General features: G+C 36.9%; 1 protein-coding gene across 1 annotated transcript in view; it reads right to left on the bottom strand.

Annotated features, from left to right (window-relative positions):
* NECTIN3 (nectin cell adhesion molecule 3) overlaps positions 1-19199 on the bottom strand; it is a 134290-nt gene that overhangs the window by 10996 nt on the left and 104095 nt on the right. Inside the window, exons 3-4 of the mRNA XM_007947418.1 lie at positions 13719-14015; positions 9842-9959 (exon numbers count right to left, since the gene is read on the bottom strand). Of these exons, the coding sequence (XP_007945609.1) occupies positions 9842-9959; positions 13719-14015 (415 nt within the window). The remainder of the gene's footprint in view (positions 1-9841; positions 9960-13718; positions 14016-19199) is intronic.

The following is a 19199-nucleotide window of genomic DNA, read 5'->3' as shown; positions in this document are numbered from 1 at the left end:
TACAGGTGAAGAAAAGCAGAAGCACTGAAGCAGGAGGCAGGCTGAGCCATGGACTTTTGCCTGTCCAGAGAACACAGACATTCTGAATGTTTACAAGCAGTTCCAACGTTTCAGATGTTTAAAGGGACAGCATTCTCTCAGATCCCAGGGACCTAAGAATAGGCTCCACTTGCCAGGAACTGCAAGGACATTCCAGAAATGAACAATTGGAAAGGTGCGATATTCCCCTCATTACTCTTGTACCCCACATCCTCTTGGTGAGGTGCGACTTGGAGATGTGGCTAGCCCTCTTTCCTATCTACCGTCTGGGCTGGCAGAAATTCCATCCCAGTCTGTGTGCACTGATGGAACCTGAGTGCCCTGCCCCATCCAGATGTTTTTTTCTTTTTTTAAGTTTATTTGTTTTAAAATTATTATTTCTTTTTCATCCTTTTTATTATCACTCTTTATTCTTCGCTTCCCAGGTTCAAGTTTGCAGCTTTTTCTCCCTTCCCTGTTCCCGATTTCCATGTTTTTCTCTTTCTTGTAGTTAACCCCATTCCTGGTTTTTCTTTTTGCCTTTTCCCACTTTTTCTTCATTATTCTCCTACTCTACCTCTTTTGTCTTATTGCCACCACCACAGATACTGCATGGTTATTTTTTTTTTTCCTTTTTTTTTGGTGACTGTTCCTGTATGTTTATGTGGTGTGTTATTTCTCCGCTTTCTTTTACTTTTTGATGTTTTTTCCATCATTGTTTTTGTCTAACTGACTAGGAGACAGCAACCGTGCCCATACAATGCAACTCCTGCAGCTCCACTTACTGAGTGAGAGCCATCACTTCCTTCTCCACCAACTGGCTAGAAATAAATCACCACCAAGAAGAGCCTGACACACCCTTACTGCTCTTCATGAACAGTTAGAAGAGATCTAAATATAACAATGTCACAATGCCTCAGAGACAACAGACCATCACAGTCCACCAAAAGTAGGAAGATAAAGTGGTAGAAACAAGGGAGCAGGATACAGACCCAGAACACATCCCTGAGGAAGAAGCAGCATTGAAACTCCATGACATGGAATTCTAAAAAATTATATTTAGGTATTTTCAAAGGATTGAGAGACAGACTAAGGAAACATTGACAAAATTAAGGAAAACACAAGACAAAACCCTAGAACAATTTTGGAAGAAATTACAGGGACAAAATAAGTGAAAAAGCAGAAACGATACAGAATTTACAGACAGAAATCCAAAAGATTAATACTAAATTTTCAGAAATACATAACACATGAAAGGGCAAAGGAGTAGAATCAAAACAATGGAAGACAGAATTAATGAGACTGAAGACAAATACCTGAGTACTTCTTTGGAAAGGGATCAATCAGAAAAAAGATCAAAACAAAATGAGAAAAGCCTAAGGTTCATGTGGGATACAATCAAAAGGAGTAACCTAGGTGTAATCGGAATTTCAGAACAAGAAGAGAAAAAGAAAACCAGAGAAAATTGCCAAGATTTCTGAGAAAAGAACCTCCCTGATATGATGAAAGATGAGAATACATCCATTCAAGAATCCAACGTACCCCAAGCAGGAGAGACCCCAAAAGACAATCACCAAGACATATTATCATCAAACTCAAGAAAACCAAAGACAAAGAAAGAATCCCGAAAGGAGCAAGGAAAAAACGAAGTTACCTACAAAGGGCAACCAATACAAATAAGCTCTGATTTCTCAGCAGAAACGATGCAGATGAGAAGGCAATAGGATGGTATATATAAAACCCTGAAAGAGAAAAGTTTCCAACCAAGAATTATATACCCAGAAAAACTGTTCCTCAAATATGATTGTGAAATTGGGACATTTCCAGATAATCAGAAATTAAGGGAATTTTGTAAAACCAGATCAACCTTACAAGAGATACTAAAGGGAGTCCTTTGAACAGAAAACCAATAATAGCAAACAACAACTGACCATTAATATACAAGATGGCATAACCCAGAAACCAACACAGCTATGGACGTATCCAAAATAAATTAAGCTTACAAGATTGTAAACAGGGAACCAGAGACATCGATTGACAAATGAGGACAACTACAAACCAAAATGAGGGGGAAAACAGTGTAGTTACAGAACTTCTAAATGGTGAGGAAGTCAAGAGAGTTGCAAGATAGATTGAACTGTTCTAAACACAGGGAAAAAATTATAAATCACAGGGTATTCTCAAGCAAAAATAATAAACCTTCACATCACAATAAAAAAGAGGACAAAAACAAATACTTAGCATATTCTAAAACAACAGCAACAAAGCAAATGATAACACAATTCATTAATATAATGAGCTCAGCCCAGAAAACTATACGAAACAAAGAAACCAGGAACACCATGAAAAAACACATAACAAAATGACAGCAACGAATTCATACTTGTCGATAATTACACTGAATGTCAATGGATTAAATGAACCACTCAAGAGACAGAGAGTTGCAGACTGGATAAGAAAACATAACCCATCAATATGCTTTCTACAAGACACACACTTAGAGACAAAGACAAAAACAGACTAAAAATCAAAGGCTGGAATAAGATAAACCTAGCAAATGGCAACCAAAAAAGAGTAGGAGTGGCAATATTAATTTCTGATCAAATTGACTTTAAGACAAAAACCACCATATGAGACAAGGAAGGATATTACATAATGATTAAAGAATCAATTGAACAAGAAGATATAACTATAATAAATATCTGTGGACCTAAAAAAAAGAGCCCCAAAATACACAAATCAGACTTTAAAAGAGTTGAAAAGGCAAATAGAGGACTCCACACTTATAGTAGGAGACTTCAATACACCACTTTCAATGAATGACAGAACTGGAAAGTAACTCAACAAAGACACAGAAGAGCTAAATAATACATACAATCCACCAACTTGACCTTTTAGACATCTACAGAGCACTTCACCCAACAACAGCACAATACACATTCTTTTCCAGTACACATGGAACATTCTCCATGATAGACCATATGTTAGGCCATAAAGCAAGCCTTAATAAATGTAAAACACTGAAATACTGCAAAGGATCTTCTCAGATCACAATGCTGTCAAATTAGAACTCAACAATGGGAAGATCAATCGAAAAAGAGCAAACAAATGGAAACTGAACAACACCCTCTGTGAGAAACACTGGGTAAGAGAAGAAATAAAAATTGAAATTCAAAAATTCCTTGAATCAAACAAGAACAAAAACACAACATATCAAAACCGTTGGGAAACAGCAAAAGCAGTAATTAGAGGCCAATTTATAGCATTTAATGCACACATCAAAAAAGAAGAGCCAAAATCAACACTTTAAACCAATATCTCCAACAATTAGAAAAAGAATAGCAAGAAAAGCCTACAGTCACCAGAAGAAAGGAAATGATAAGGATTCGAGCAGAAATCAATGAAACAGAAAATAGAAAGACAACAGAAAAAATCAACAAGACCAGAAGTTGGCTTTTTGAAAAGATTAATGAAATTGACAAACCAATGGCAAATTTAACAAAGGAAAAGAGGGAGAGAATACAAATAACACAAATAAGAAATGAAATGGGCAATATCAGAACAGAACCAACTGAAATGAAAAGGATGATATCAGGATATTATGAAGAACTATAACAAATTTGAAAATCTGGAGAAAATGGACAAATTTCTAGAAACACACTACTTACCTAAACTAACACACACTGAGGTGGAAAAGGTGAGCACATCCATAACAAAGGAAGAAACTGAACAGGTCCTCAAAAAATCACCAACAAAAAAATGACTGGCCCAGACAGTTTCATTAGAGAATTTTACCAAACATTCAGAGAAGAACTGACACCAATCCTACTCAAAATATTCCAAAACACAGAAAAGGACAGAATCTTCCCAAATTCATTTTATGAACCAAGCATAACCTTGATACCAAAACCAGGCAAACACATCACTAAAAAAAAAAAAAAAATTACAGACTAATATCCCTCATAAATACAGATGCAAAAATCTTCAACAAAATCTGAACCAACAGACTCCAATAATACATTAAAAAAATAATTCATTATGACCAAGTGGGGTTCATATCAGGTATGCAAGGATGGTTCAACATTAGAAAAGCAATCAATATCATCTACCACATAAATAAAACAAAGGAAGAGGACCACATGATCATATTAATCAATGCAGAAAAGGCATGTGATAAAATCCAATACCCATTCCTGAGCAAAACTCTCAGCAAAATAGGAACAGAAGGAACATTCTCCAATATAAAAAAGGGCATATATGCAAACCCAACAGCCAACATTATTCTCAATGAAGAGAAACTAAAACCATTCCCCTTGCCAACAGGAACCATACAAGGATGCCCTGTATCACCACTTCTATGCAACACTGTATTGCAAGTCCTAGCCCAGGCAACAAGGCAAGAAAGGGAAATCAAAGGTATCCAAATTGGTAAGGAAGAAGTCAAATTAACCCTATTTGTTGATGATATGATCTTATACCTAGAAAACCCAAAACTCTGTCAAAAATCTACTGGAACTAATTTGAGAGATTTAGCATCATGGCAGGATACAAGATCATCATCCAAACATCAGTTGGATTCGTCTACACCAGCAGAAAGAAAAAGAAATAAGGAAATCAATACCATTTACAATAGCTGCCCAAAAATAAAATACTTGGGAATAAATATTACTGGGACACAAAAGACATGCACAAAGAAAACTATAAAAGACTACTTCAAGGGATCATAAGAGATCTACATAAATGGAAGAACATACCATGCTCGTGGATAGGAAGATTGAATATTCTGAAAATGTCAATTCTACCCAAAGCAATCTATACATTCAATGCAATGCCAATCCAGATCCCATCAACATTCTTAAGGATATGGAAAAACCAATCACTAACTTAATATGGAAAGGAAAGATACTTTTGATAAGCAAAGCATTATTGAACAAGAACAAAGTAGGAGATCTCACACTCTCAGGACCTAAACCTACGACACAGCCACAGCAGTCAAAACTGCCTGGTATTGGTAAAATGACAGACACATAGACCAATGGAATAGAATTGAGAACACAGAAATAGATCCATCAACCTATGGTAAGTTATCTTTGAAAAAAGGCCAAAATCCTTTAAATGGGGAAGAGAATGTTTAATAAATGGCGTGGGCAAAACTGGACATCCATTTGCAAAAAAAAAAAATGAAACAAGATCTGTACCTCACACCATACACAAAAACTAACTGCAGATGGATCAAAGACTTAAATGTGAAAACTAACACTATAAAGTTCCTCAAGGATGAATGGGACCTTCCAAAAATTAAATTTTTATGTGCTTTCAAACATTTCTCTAAAAGAGTCAAAAGAGAACCTACAGACTAGGCAGAAATATTTGGTAATGGCATGTCTTACAAGGGAATTATCTCTAGAATTTATAGAAAATTCCAACACCTAAACAGCAGAAAGACAAATAATCCACTTTAAAAAATGAGCAGAAGTCATGAATAGACTTCACCAAGCAGGATATTCAAGCAGCCAACAAACACATGGAGACATGCTCCTGATCATTAGTCATAGAGAGATGCAAATTAAAACAACAATGAGATACCATCTTGCCCCAGCATTAGTAGCAAAGTTCAACAAAACAGAAAATAACAAATGCTGGTGAGAATGCAGAGAGACTGGGACTCTCGTACCCTGCTGGTGGAACTGTCAAATGATACAACGACCGTAGAAAGCACTATAGCAATTCCTTAAAAAGTTGGAATTAGAAATACCATTTGACCTAGCCATTCCATTACTAAATATCTATCCTAAAGAAATGAGAGCCAAGACAAGAACAAATATATGCATGTCCACGCTCATCATAGCACTATTTACAACAGCCAAAAGATGGAAACAGCCTAGCTGCCCATCAATAGAAGAATAGATAACCAAACTATGGTACATACGCACAACAGAATACTATATAACCCCAAAGAGAAACGTAGAATCGGCAAAACACTGTGTAACGTGGATGAACTTGGAGGACATTATGCTGAGCGAAATAAGTCAATCACAGAAGGGTAAATACTGTATTACTCCATTATTATAAAAAGTGAAGGAAAGGTTTATATATGGAAGGAAATTTTCTTTATTGGTTACCAGAGGTGAGAGGGGAGGGAAGACTATTAGAAAGGCAGAGACAAGTATTGATTTGAGTGAAGAGAAGGACAAGGTACCAAATGTTAGTGATCAACATGGTTACACTGAGGAAGAGGAAGACATAGAGAGGTCCATGGGAGGCACAGACAACAAAGATGAACCCTTCTGCACATACAGTACTGTGCTGTCAATGAGGGAAAACACTGATATATGGGTGGATAGATGGGTGCACAGGCTGAACTATTAGGTATGTCCATGCAGGGGGGAGTATGCCCAAGACCATGTATAGGGTTGGCAGACAATGTTTCTACAAGTATATCTGTATGTTCTGTAAGAATTCCCAGCTATATAATAGAGCTGACAAGGGGCAAATTTGTAGTTACTTCTTTGCCACAGCCAGCTACCCAGAGGGAGCAAGTAGTTGGACCTGTGGATTTGGGACCATAATCACAGGGGACATCAAGCTCAACTGGCAGAACATACTACACAAAACATTCTTCCACATCCTACTCTGGCAAGTAGCTACTGGGGTCTTAACAACTTGCAAGCAGCCATCTAGATGCAACAACGGATCTCTCCTCGTCCAGAGCAAAGAAGAATGAAGAAAACCAAAGACACATGGAAACAATTGGTCCAAGTGACTGGTAGACCACGCAATCCTCAGCCTATATGACTATGAGACCACAAGCAATAGATGGTGCTTGGCTACCAGTGTCAACCACTCAGAGGAGAATCTCTGTAGGAGATCCTGGATAGAGCAGGAGAACAATGTGGAACAAAAAATCATTTGGAAAAAAAAGGGAGGGGGTAGGTTTGCTGGTCTGATAGACCCTGATGGAACCCCTGAGACTATGGCCCTTAGCTGCCCTTCAGTTCTGGAATTGAACCACTCCTGTGTCTTCCAGCCAAACAAAAGACAGGCATATGAGCTAAACATTTAACATTAGGTAGATACACTCCTTGGAGAGATCATGGGAGAATAGAAAGGCTGTGTATGCACAGGGAGATAGCTCAGAGGCAGGAGTGCATGGAAGGGAAGAACACAGAGAAGAAGTAACTATGGGGAGGAAGGGGGAGGGGTGCTGTTGCATTGTGGGATATTGTAGTCAATGTCATGAGAGAAAGTAAAGTGTATGTGAGCTGCTATATGGAAAGTGCGTTTCTTCTGTAAACTTTTACCCAAATCACAATAAAAATTAAAAAAAAAAAAAAAAAGATTTACAGCCTTAGAAATCCAAAGGCATCACTATGAGTCGGAATCAATTTGATGGCAGTGGGTTTGATTTTTGGTTTTAGAAAACTCTAAGGTGCACAAACAGTTTGAGCTTAACCGCTAAAGATTGTTGGTTCAAACCCACCCAGTGGTACAAGGAAGAAAAGTCCTAGCGAAATACTTTGATTATATTACAACCAAGAAAACCATATACAGCAGTCCTACTCTGTAACACATGAGGTTGCTGTGAGTCGGAATTAACTCGAAAGCAACTAACAATAACATAACAGAAGAACCATAAAACCACTCACTGCAATGGAACTAAGTATAGTGCTAAAAATTACCTTTCTAACCTAAGAGTACAAATATGTCTTCATTTTGAAACTCTTTATAAAGCACATAAAAGCTACTTTATCCTGTTTTCTTAAGAGGATATAAAGTCCCGTAAACAGAGACACACAACTGTTATAATCTGAGCTACATTCATTTCCAAAATTGTTCATTTTTTATTCATTTAATTTTAAGGAGTTTACTATTTGCTATAATCTACTCTGCTGATATTGCTGAGATGCAGAGGTGAGTATGATTAGGTCTCTGCTTTCAATGATCTAAGTACACAGTAGGGAAAGAAGACTGCTATAAACTGAATTGAATCGTATTCCCAAAAAATATGTGTTGTAAATCTTAATCCCTAGACCTGTGGATATAATCCCATTTGGGAATAGGGATTCTTTGTTATGTTAGTTAGGACTTATCATGCAGGGTGTGTCTTAGACAAATCACTTCTGAAATATAAAAGAACAGATTAGGCACAGAAGCAAGTAAGAAGGAATAGGGGTAAGATAGATCCCACATGGAAATCTACAATGAATGATGAGAAAAACACTAGAGAAGCTGAGACATGGGTTTTTACCCAGAGTAAGCATAAAGAGCCTTCCTTTAAAGAAAGCATCTCTGAATCTGGACTTCTGCCTTCTTCAACTGTAAGAAAATAAGTTTTTGTTTGTTAAAGCCACCCACTTGTATTTCTGTTATAGTAGCATTAAGAAACTAAGGCAGAGACAAACAAGTTATTACAAAGGAGTAAGAAGAAATAGTAATGAAAAGGCAGAAATAGCAAATTAACACTAGAGAACAGGGAGAATGAAGTTGTTCTGCAATCTCAAGTGTAGTAAGCAGAAGAATAAGTCAGCAAAATCTTTTAGAGTCTTCTTAAAAGAGTTTAGAACAAAAATATTTGCAAGCACAGGCTTTCAAAAGTTAAACACCTTTTCCTAGAAAAAGAATACATAAGAATGAGCAGGAACTGTTGTTGTTGTTGTTGCTGTTGTTAGGTGCCACAGAGTCAGCTCCAACTCAGTGATCCTGTGTACAACAGAATGCAACACTACCTGGTTCTGCTTCAGCCTCACAATACTTGCTGTACCTGAGCCCACTGTTACAGCCACTGTGTCAATCCATCTACTTGAGGGTCTTCCCCTTTTTCACTGACTCCACTATACCAAGCATGATACCCTTCTCCAGAGAATGGTCCCTTCTGAGAACATGACCAAAGTAAGTAAGACGAAGTATGGACATTCTCACTTCCAAGGAGCACTCCGGCTGCCCCTCTTCCAGACAGATTTGTTCCTTCTTCTGGCAGTCCATGGCACTTTCAGTATTCTTCACCAACACAACTCAAAGGCATCAACTCTTCTTCAGTCTTCCTTATTCACTGTCCAGCTTTCACATGCATAGGAGGCAACTGAAAATACCATGGCTGGGGTTAGGTGCACCTTAGTCTTCAAAGAGATATCTTTGCTCTTCAGAACTCGAAAGAGGTCTTTTGCAGCAGATTTGCCCAGTGCAATATGCTGCTGCTTCCACTGGTATTGACTGTGGTACCAAGTAATATGAAATCTCTGACAACTTCAACCTTTTCGCCATTCATTGTGATGCTGCTTATTGATCCAGTTGTGAAGATTTCTGTTTTCTTTATGTTGAGGTGTACTCCATACTGCAGACTATAATCTTTATATATACATATATATAAATCAAACTCAAACTCATTGCCATCAAGTCAAAGCCAATTCACAGTGATCCCTCCTTGGGTTTCCAAGGGTTTCTAAGGCTTTATCTCTACAGAAGTAGATTGCCCAACCTTCCTTCCCTTCCTTCCAAGGTGTGGCTGGTGGGTTTGAACCACCAGCCTTCTGGTTAGCAGTCAAATGCCTTAGGCACTATGCCACCAGAGCTCTTATACACACACACACACACACACATATATATGTGTGTGTATGCGTGTGTGTGTGTGTGTGTGTATCTTACCTATTACAACTATTTTACCTATTACACATCACTACTTTAGGTCCAAAATTCTAATTCCTTTAATTTTCTGGAAACTAAAAAAATGGTTTATAATCTCATAAGTTATTTATTCAAATAAGTCATAATCAGAAAAATCTAAATATCACATTAAAAAGAAAACAAATTAAGTATATAACATCACCTGCTCCACACAGATTTGAATGGGGGTGGATTTGCATCAGCATTGCACTTGAGGTTAACACCTTTTCTTCCTATAAACCAATTTCCATCATACCCTGTTACTGACACTTCAGGAACATCTATAAAGTAAATACATGACAGACAATTATTCTTTGCTCATGGTAAAAGTAATACACACTGAGAAAGTGTTAACATAACCAATTCAGTATCAGAAGAACAAGAATCATTTTTTCTTACTTTAAACATATATAACCAATGCTGAAGACCAAACCCAAAAACGAAACCGACTGCTAGAGTCAATTCTAACTCATAGTGACCCTATGGGACAGAGTAGAACTGCCCTATAGGGTTTCTAAGGTTGTAAATCTTTATAGAGCAGACTGCCTCATCTTTCTCCCAGAGTAGCTGATGGGTTGAAACTGTCGACCTTTTGGTTAGTAGCTGAATCCCTTAGCCACTGTACCACCAGCGCTCTATAATGAGCACAGTATTCAAAAAATATAGTTGACTTAAAGAATGAGTAAATGAATGATCAAATAAATATCCAAACACTGGGCAGCTATATGCATGCGCAGTTCCAGTTAGACACTGAAGGTAGGCATATTAATAAACCTATAATTACCAAAAGCAAAATATAAGAGTTCTATTATGAGATACACTGTTGTTGTTGTTATGTGCCATGGAGTTGGACCCGACTCACAGCGACCCCTCCTTGGGTTTCCAAGGCAGTATCACTACGGAAGTAGATTGCCCAACTTTCCTTCCAAGGAGTGGCTGGTGGGTTTGAACCACCGGCCTTCTGGTTAGCAGTCAAGTGCCTTAGGCACTGTGCTACCAGAGCTCCTGTTATAAGACATAGAGATATAAGAACAAAAGCAAACATTACAGTACTTAACTCAATACTCAAACATGGCAGCATGTCACCATATAAAACTGTTTTTACAGAAACATTTCATATAAAAGGAAATATCCTCTAAAAGGTATCAGCTGAATGACAGAGATTAGATTCCCTAAAATACAATTAATATTCTTAGGGTATGTAGAGATAACGACACAATTTTTTTCATGTTACATACTTACATCTCAGATAAATTACCTGGGACCTCAACTGTACTAAAAAATTAGCTTTTATCCATTCAGTGCACTCAAGGTCTTGTGGCAAATGTGTAATGTAACGAGTTGAAAGCAGAGTTATCCCTAGCCATCAGCAATGTAAACTCGTGCCTTTAAACTACAAGTCCAATACTACTAATTCACTCAACCGTCACTTTATTTAGTTCTAAATAAGTGCCAGGTACTATTTTAGGTGTTTGATATATATATATATAGACTCTGTATTTGTGTGGTAGTTCACTTTGTGTGTCAACTTGGCTTGGCCTGGTTGAATGTCTAGGCAGCTGGATGAAGTATTCCCCATGATGAGACTGGTAATCAACTCCATGGTGGAATCGACTGTGAGCAGCTAAGTAGCTGCCTTAGGGAATGTGGTCTGCTTCCTGTATTTAAGCAGAAGCCTTGGGGAATGGTCTCTAGCATTTGGAACGCTTGGACCCTGCATGTAGGTGTGTCATCGTTCAGCAGCCTGCCATGCTCTACCGACCTTGGGACTTAACAGTGGACTTGAATTAATGGCCTGCCTTGTGGTTTGGTAACATCGGGACTGTGCCATTTTATTTGTGGACCTTGGGCTTGTTAGCCTCAGCAGCCAGTAGCTGCGTGAGTGAAGAAAAGCCTCTAGCTTCAGTGGGCCGGGAGCAAGAGGCAAAGCTGAAGCGCAAAGTCAAGGGGCTCTTACCCAGCCCTAGAGCCTGGCACTTTGAACTCAGACTTCTAGCCTCCCGAACTGTAAGACAATAAACTCCTGTTTGTTAAATGGTATATTTTTGTCAGAGTGGCACTAGGTAACCAGAACAATGTGTAAAGCTTATAACAGTAACAGGGAAGATGAAATTTTAAAATCATTTCACTGAAATTTGTCATAAGGGCCAAGAAGAGAAATATGGTGCAAAAGGAAAGGTAATAGAAAACGCCTTTAGGTTAGGGATGGAGTCCAGGACTCATGAAGACTTCTCTTAACGAAGTGTTACAAATGGCTTGGTGAAAGGACTCTCATCATTCTGTGAGTTACATAGTAAGATGGGTAAATACAAGGCTAGAGTAAAGGGTACAGAGAGACCAGGTTAGTCTTTAACATTGACAGGGAAGCCTGACCTATTGAGAAGAAAAGATTATTCCAAAAAAAAAAAAACAGTGAAAATTAATCGTTTACTAAGGCAAAGCTACCTTAGCAATTTGAAAAAAGAAAAGTTTACCTCTTTATAAATACCAAGAATTAACAAATTTTTGAAACTTACAATCAATAATGAAAAACGTTACTGAAAGAATAGTTTCTATAAGTTTGAACTGAAAGTGGCAGCATCCTAATGAATACCTTCAAACTGAGATATGAAATTGGGTTATAAGATCTTATTTCCTCAAATATGTTTATGTTTTATAAGTCTCCAATTAAAACAGAAAAACTATTCTGTAATTTTAAGAACAATTTTAGGACTGAGTCAATACTTACAATGGGAGACATGGTTATATAGATATAGGACTGCATTAAAGCAAATAAAAAGATTAATAACTACAAATATAAATTGAAGAAAATTTCAACAATTACTAAACACAGGGAAGAAAAATATTAATAGTACTTATAATTGGGTTCTGAATTTTACAAGGAAAAGAAAAGTTTTAAGAGTTGTGAAAGCAAGGTAGGAAAAGGTAAAAGAAAAACTTTAATTGGATTCTCCAGAGAAAACATAGTATCAGCATTCAGGAACACAAACTATAGCCTCTCTAGTTTAAGCCCATAATTGTTTTAAAAAGAGCCTTGGAATTAGCTTTGGAAACCAAGACATCAAGTATAATGCATACGTGTAATTTAAAATTCTAAACATGCTATATGAAAAAATAAACCAACGAAACCACAAACAGAACACCTCCTTTAACAACCTGTCTAAATTTACAATATGTCCAAGGATGGAAATGACAGCAGAATCTAAATACTTTTCCTATTCTGCATAATTTTTGTTAGCTTTTTTATGATTATAGAAGCTAACTGCATCATCACTTCTTCTAGTATTCAAAGTTTTAAATGCTACAAAAGTAACAAGGAATAAACCAAATACTGAAAATCTTTATACAAAAGATGTAAGTGTGCAAACACGCATATGTACACACATATACATACATATACACACACAGGAAAGTACCCCTTAACAAAAAAATATAACCAAGTTGGGCCATTGGTCATTATTTCACTGATTTCTTAAAAGCATCATTTTATAATCTGATTAATAAAGTCAGATTAGAAATAAGGTATTTTTTAAAAATACAGATTCCAATCTAATTAAAATGTATTTAGGGAAATGTAAGATTCTTACTGAAAACACAATAGGTAACATCAATGAAAGTTAACAGCTGAATTAATGAAAATGAAGAACCTGATGCTTGCCTCTAAGTATTATATACTGTGAGGTACATTTTTTATACTCCCACACAATATTCCCACAATTCATTTAAATCTAAACTACTTTAAAGATCTAAAAAGGACATGGTTAAATAATTTCAAGTTGTAAAGCAAGCTTAAAGTCATGTTCATCTTTACTGAACTAATTTTAAAAAAAATGTTCTGGTTAAATAAAATCCCCAGGATAATATGAACAAATTATAAAACTGTAAAAAATTATTTTTAAAAAAGCCAACAAGGAAAAGCTGTGTAAGAATATGAGTATTAAATATTCAAAACAAAAATGTTGATAAATATAACACAGAAAGAAAATTAAAATAAAATGCATTACTTACATTTAAAAAGTAAATGTTAACTATGTACTTACATTGTATATCTAATATGAAAGAATATCGGATATCCTTTTCCAAGGCTGGATGTTTTACAACACAAGTAATTCGTCTTCCACGAGCAAATCTGGTTGGAAACAGCTTGTACTGGCTGACAATTGTTGCAGTTTCATTTGGAAAAGTTGTTGTAGTGGATTCCATTTCACCAAGATCACCTTCCCAATCAATATGTGCAACTGGTTTTCCAGTTGCTGCAATACAAATGGCTGCTACCGTTTCATTTCCTCCATCAATTAAAGAATCTGGCCCTTTTATCAGGCTCACAGTGGGTTCAACTGTTAAAAATATTTAAAAAATACATTTCAAGTAAGAAAATGTTCGCACCCTTACAAGCAACATATATGCATATTTTCATAAGCTTAAAGACAATGGCATGTAAACCACACATACACACACACTTTTTAGATGAAAACATCTATTGGACTCTAGAAATGAGATAATTATGAACCAGATAAAGACACCAAGATTTTATATAACTATACAAAGATGCTCTCCTTGGTACAAATACACTTTACAGAAATAGGTAAGTCCACATCCCCCGAAATTAGTATACAGTATCCTTTCTGTGAACTGTATCATAATTTCCATTATGAAATTAAAGACAATATTCTGGAAAGGAGGAAAAAACAGTTTTAATATATAATCCCTGATTTTGCAGAAAAAGTATTTAAAGGAAATACTTTTTTAATAGTTACATGTATAGAACCTACACTTAAAATGTTAATAAAATGTTCCTTTCAGAGAACACAGAGGAGAAAATACATTTTTCTTGGCCCAGGAGGTGAATTTATATTATTTAAAACACTGCCTTTTAAGCCTTACTTTTCTCATATTAATTAAAAAAAAAAAAAACTATAAGGGCTGTTAAAGTTGTTCAACTACTTTTGTTTATAATACATAATTACATACTACCATGTAATGTCATTAACATTTTTTTTATTGAAATGTACATGGCATCTATATTCTTCTAATATAAGAAAAGTAGGGAAGAGTAACCTTAATGTCAGAATCTACCGATCTATCTCACATATCTCCTATCTTTTCCTATTTCCCAGTAATTTCTATGTGCTTCTTTCAATCAGTCTATAGTTTATTCTGTGTATTGTGTTTTTATTTCAATGACTTCTTTCTCCATTTCTAGGAACTCTAATTGGTTCTTTCAATGTCATCTGTTCTTGATTTGTTATCAACCTGTTTTTGTTTCATATTTCCTTTAAGGTATATTAATATTTTCTTTAAATAGTTCCTCTAAGATCCATTTTTGTATAATCTCAAAGGGAAAAGTACAGACAACACACATAATGAATATTTTTATAACAAACATCATGGAACCACCACAAATGGTAAAAAAAAAAAAAAAAAAGAGTATTATTAGCATCCCAGAAGTCGCTCATAAATCTCTCTGATCTTAACATCCTGACTGCCTCAATGTGAAATCAATATACTGACTGTGGAAATATTTTTCCTACTGGTCAGTACAGCTCTTCCAATAACAACTGCAAACCTAAACAACAGAATTTCACTTTCCGTTTCTGAACTTTGTATGAGTGGAAGTGAACTACATTTATTTTTGTATAGTTTTCCTTTGACTCAACTTTGTGTTCCTAAAATTAAATCAAATTGTAACATTAAACTTTATTATTTTTGGAATTTTTTTTCAACTTTTTATTTTGAAACTGAAATTCATATGCAGTTAAACAGAATATTAGTTTTAACTACTGTATAGTTTATTTACCACTGGGTATTTGGATTGTTTATTTGGAAAAAATATAAGCGCTGGTAGCATAGTGCCTAAGGCACTTGACTACTAACTAGAAGCCTGGCAGTTCAAACCCACCAGCCACTCCTTGGAAGGAAGCTTGGCCAATCTATTTCTGTAGTGATACCGCCTTGGAAACCCAAGGAGAGTTTGCCATGAGTGAGGTCCAACTCGAAGGCACATAATAACAACAGTAACGTTGGTATCTTGTGCATAAATTTCTCATTTGTCCCCGGCAGAACTGGACCTACTATATGTATTTTCAGAAGCCCTGGTGGTACGATGTTTAAGTGCTCAGCTACCAAACAAAAGTACAGTAGTTCAAACTCACCAACCACTCTGCTGAAAAAAGATGTGGCAGTCTGCTTCTGTGAAGAATTATAGCCCTGGAAACCCTACAGGTGCAGTTCTACACTGTCCTATAGGGTCACTATGAGTCAGAATCAACTCAGTGGCAAGTGGGTTTATATGTGTTTTCAACCTTACCAGATAACGTCAAGCAGTTTCCAGCAAAATTTTACTTGTGAGTGATATTAAGGATAATGCTCAATAATTTCCACATTCTGATCGATCACCTTTCTTTGTAATGGGCACAAATATAGATCTCTTGTAGTCAACTGGCCAGGTAGCTGTGTTTCAAATTTCTTGGCATAAAGGAGTAAGTGCCCCAGCACTTCATCCATTTGTTGAAATATCTCAACGAGTATTCCAAACCCTGGAGCCTTGTTTTTCAACAATACTCTCAGTACAAGCTTGGACTTTCTCCATCAATATTATTGGTTCCTGAACATATGCTACCTCTTTTTGGTACAGTGACTCTGTGGAGACCTTCCATCTTCTTTTGCTGTGTCCTGCATCATTCAATACATTGCCCACAGAACCTTTAAATATTGCACCCTGAAGCTTGATTTTTTTTTTCACCAGTTCTTTTACCCTAAGAAATGCCAAGAACGTTCTTCCCTTTTGGTTTTTTAACTCCAGGTCTCTGCATATTTCATCATTACAACACTTCAGTTTGTCTTCTTGAGCTGCCCTTTGAAACCTTCAGTTCAGCTCTTCTATTTAATCATTTTTTCCACTCGCTTTAGCTACTCTCCATTCAATTCAAGAGCAAGTTTCGGAGTCTCTTCTGACATCCATTTTGGTCTTTTCTTCTTTTCCTGCCTTTTGTTTTCTTTGTATATGATGTTCTTGAGGTCATTCAATGGGACATTTATCGAGGTTGTATTTTGGCTCTCATGGATTTGTTTTAATTTTCTTCTGCTAGAAGTTGCATATGAGCAACTGATGGTCCATTTTACAGTCAGTTTGTGGCCTTGTTTTGACTGATGAGACTGGGCTTCTCCAATGCCTTTTTCCACAGATAACAGTTTATTTGATTCCTGTATACTCCATATGGCAAGGTCTATGTGTACAGCTGCCATATTTATGTTGTGGAAGAAAGGTATTTGTATTGAATAAGTCATGGGTCTTGTAAAATTCTATCATAAGATCTCTGGAGTCATTTCTATCACCAAGACCTTAATTTCCAACTAACAATGATTCTTTGTTTCTAACTTTTGCACTACAATCACCAATAACTGATACATCTTGATTGCATGTCTGGTCAACTTCAGACTGCAGAAGTCGGTAAGAATATTTAATTTCTTCATCTGTGGCTTTGGTGGTTGGTGCCTAATTTTGAATGACAACATTATTAACTGGTCTCCATTGTAAGCATATGGATACTATACTATCAACTGACAGCATTGTACTACACAACAGGTCTTGAAATATTCTTTTTGACAATGAATGCAACACCATTCCTCTTCAATTTGTCATTCCCGGCATAGATCATAAGATTATCTGATTCAAAATGGCCAATACCAGTCCATTTCAGCTCACTAACGTCTTCAGCTCACTATCACACACAAGTAAAATTTTGCTGAAAATCATTTAAAAATGGCTGTAGCAGTACACTGATAGGGAAACTAATGCCTACGATAAGGAGCTCTGGTTGTGTAGTGCCTAAGGCATTTCACTGCTAATCAGAAGACTGGCATGGCAGTTCAAATCCACCAGCTACTATGCAGAAAGAAGACAGTGCAATCTATTTCTGTAAAGATTTACTGCCTTGCATTGAGGAAGAGGAAGAAATACAGAGGTGTGTAGGAGGTGCAGACAACAAATATAAACCCTTTTACTCATACAATACTGCACTGTCACTGTGGTAAACACTGACATATGGGTAGATAGATGGGTGGACAGGCTGAACTATTAGCTATGTCTATCCAGGGAAAGTGTACCCATGACTATGTATAGGGTTGGGAGACAATGTTTCTAAAAGTGTATCTGTACGTTCTGTAAGAATTTCCAGGTATACAGTAGAGCTGACAAGGGACAAGTTTGTAGTCACTTCTTGGTCATATCAAGCTACCCAGAAAGAGCAAGTAATTGGACCTGTGGTCTCGGGACCATGGTCACAGGGGACATCAAGCTCAATCGGCATAACATACTACAAAAAAACATTGTTCAACATTTTACTCTGGCGAGTAGAGACTGCAATCTTAAAAGCTTACAAGCAGCCATCTAGATCCAACAATGGGTCTGGGTCTCTCCTCATCCAGAGTAAAGGAGAATGAAGAAAACCAAAGACACATGGAAACAATTAGCCCAAGAGACTGGTACACCTGTGATCCTCAGCCTATACATCTGTGAGACCAGAACAACTAGACGGTGCCAAGCTACCACTGTCAACCACTCAGAGGGGGATTTATGTAGGAGATCCTGAATAGAGTGCAAGAACAATGTGGAACAAAACTCAAAAATCATAAAAAAAAGGGGGGGGCGGGGGGAGCAAATTACTGGTAAAACTTGGTAGAACCACTGAGACTATGGCCTCTAGCTGCCCTTCAGGTCTAGAAATGAACCCACTCGTGTAGCCTCCAGCCAAACCAAAGACAGGCATATGAGCTGAACATTTACATTAGGTAGATACACTCCTGGGCGAGATCAATCTCTGGGAGAATAAAGGGCTGTGTATGCAAGGGAGACAGCTCGGGGGTGGAAGTGCATGAGAGGAAAGGACACAGGGAAGAGGTCAATATGGGGAGGAAGTGGGAAAAGAGCTGTTGCATTGTGGGAAAGTGCAGTCAACGTCATGGGACAAAGTATATGTGAAGTGCTATATGGAAAATGAATTTTCTCTGTAAACTTTTACCCAAATCACAATAAAAATTTGGGGGGAAAAAAAAAAAGATTCACCGTCTTAGAAACCCAAAGGGGTTGCTATGAGTCAGAATCAACTCAATGGCAGTGAGTTTTGGTTTTTAGTTTTAATATCTAGGATATCAATCTTTATCTGTTACATTTTGTTTCTGACAACTTCCAGTTCTCCTAGATTCATACTTCATACATTCCATGTTCCAACTATTAATGAATGTTTGCAACTGTTTCTTCCAGGTTTGAGTCATGCCCTATCAGCAAATGAAAGTCTTGAAAGCTTTACTCCATCTATGTCATTAAGGTTGACTCTATTATTATTATTATTATTATCATCAACATCTTCATTGTGATAGTTGAAGATCTGTCAACTTGGCTGGACTTCACTTGTGAGTGTTGTTTCTCATGATGGATCACATGACTACGTCCTAAGCGGCCGGTCAGTCTAGGGGGAGTTTCCCCAGGGGTGTGGCCTACCTGTAACACTATCCCAGGAACA

This window comes from Orycteropus afer, unplaced genomic scaffold, assembly GCF_000298275.1.
Source record: "Orycteropus afer afer isolate SDZICR_OR568_19922 unplaced genomic scaffold, OryAfe1.0 scaffold00184, whole genome shotgun sequence".
NCBI classification, from domain to species: domain Eukaryota; kingdom Metazoa; phylum Chordata; class Mammalia; order Tubulidentata; family Orycteropodidae; genus Orycteropus; species Orycteropus afer.
This window is presented reverse-complemented; position numbering and strand designations above follow the sequence as displayed.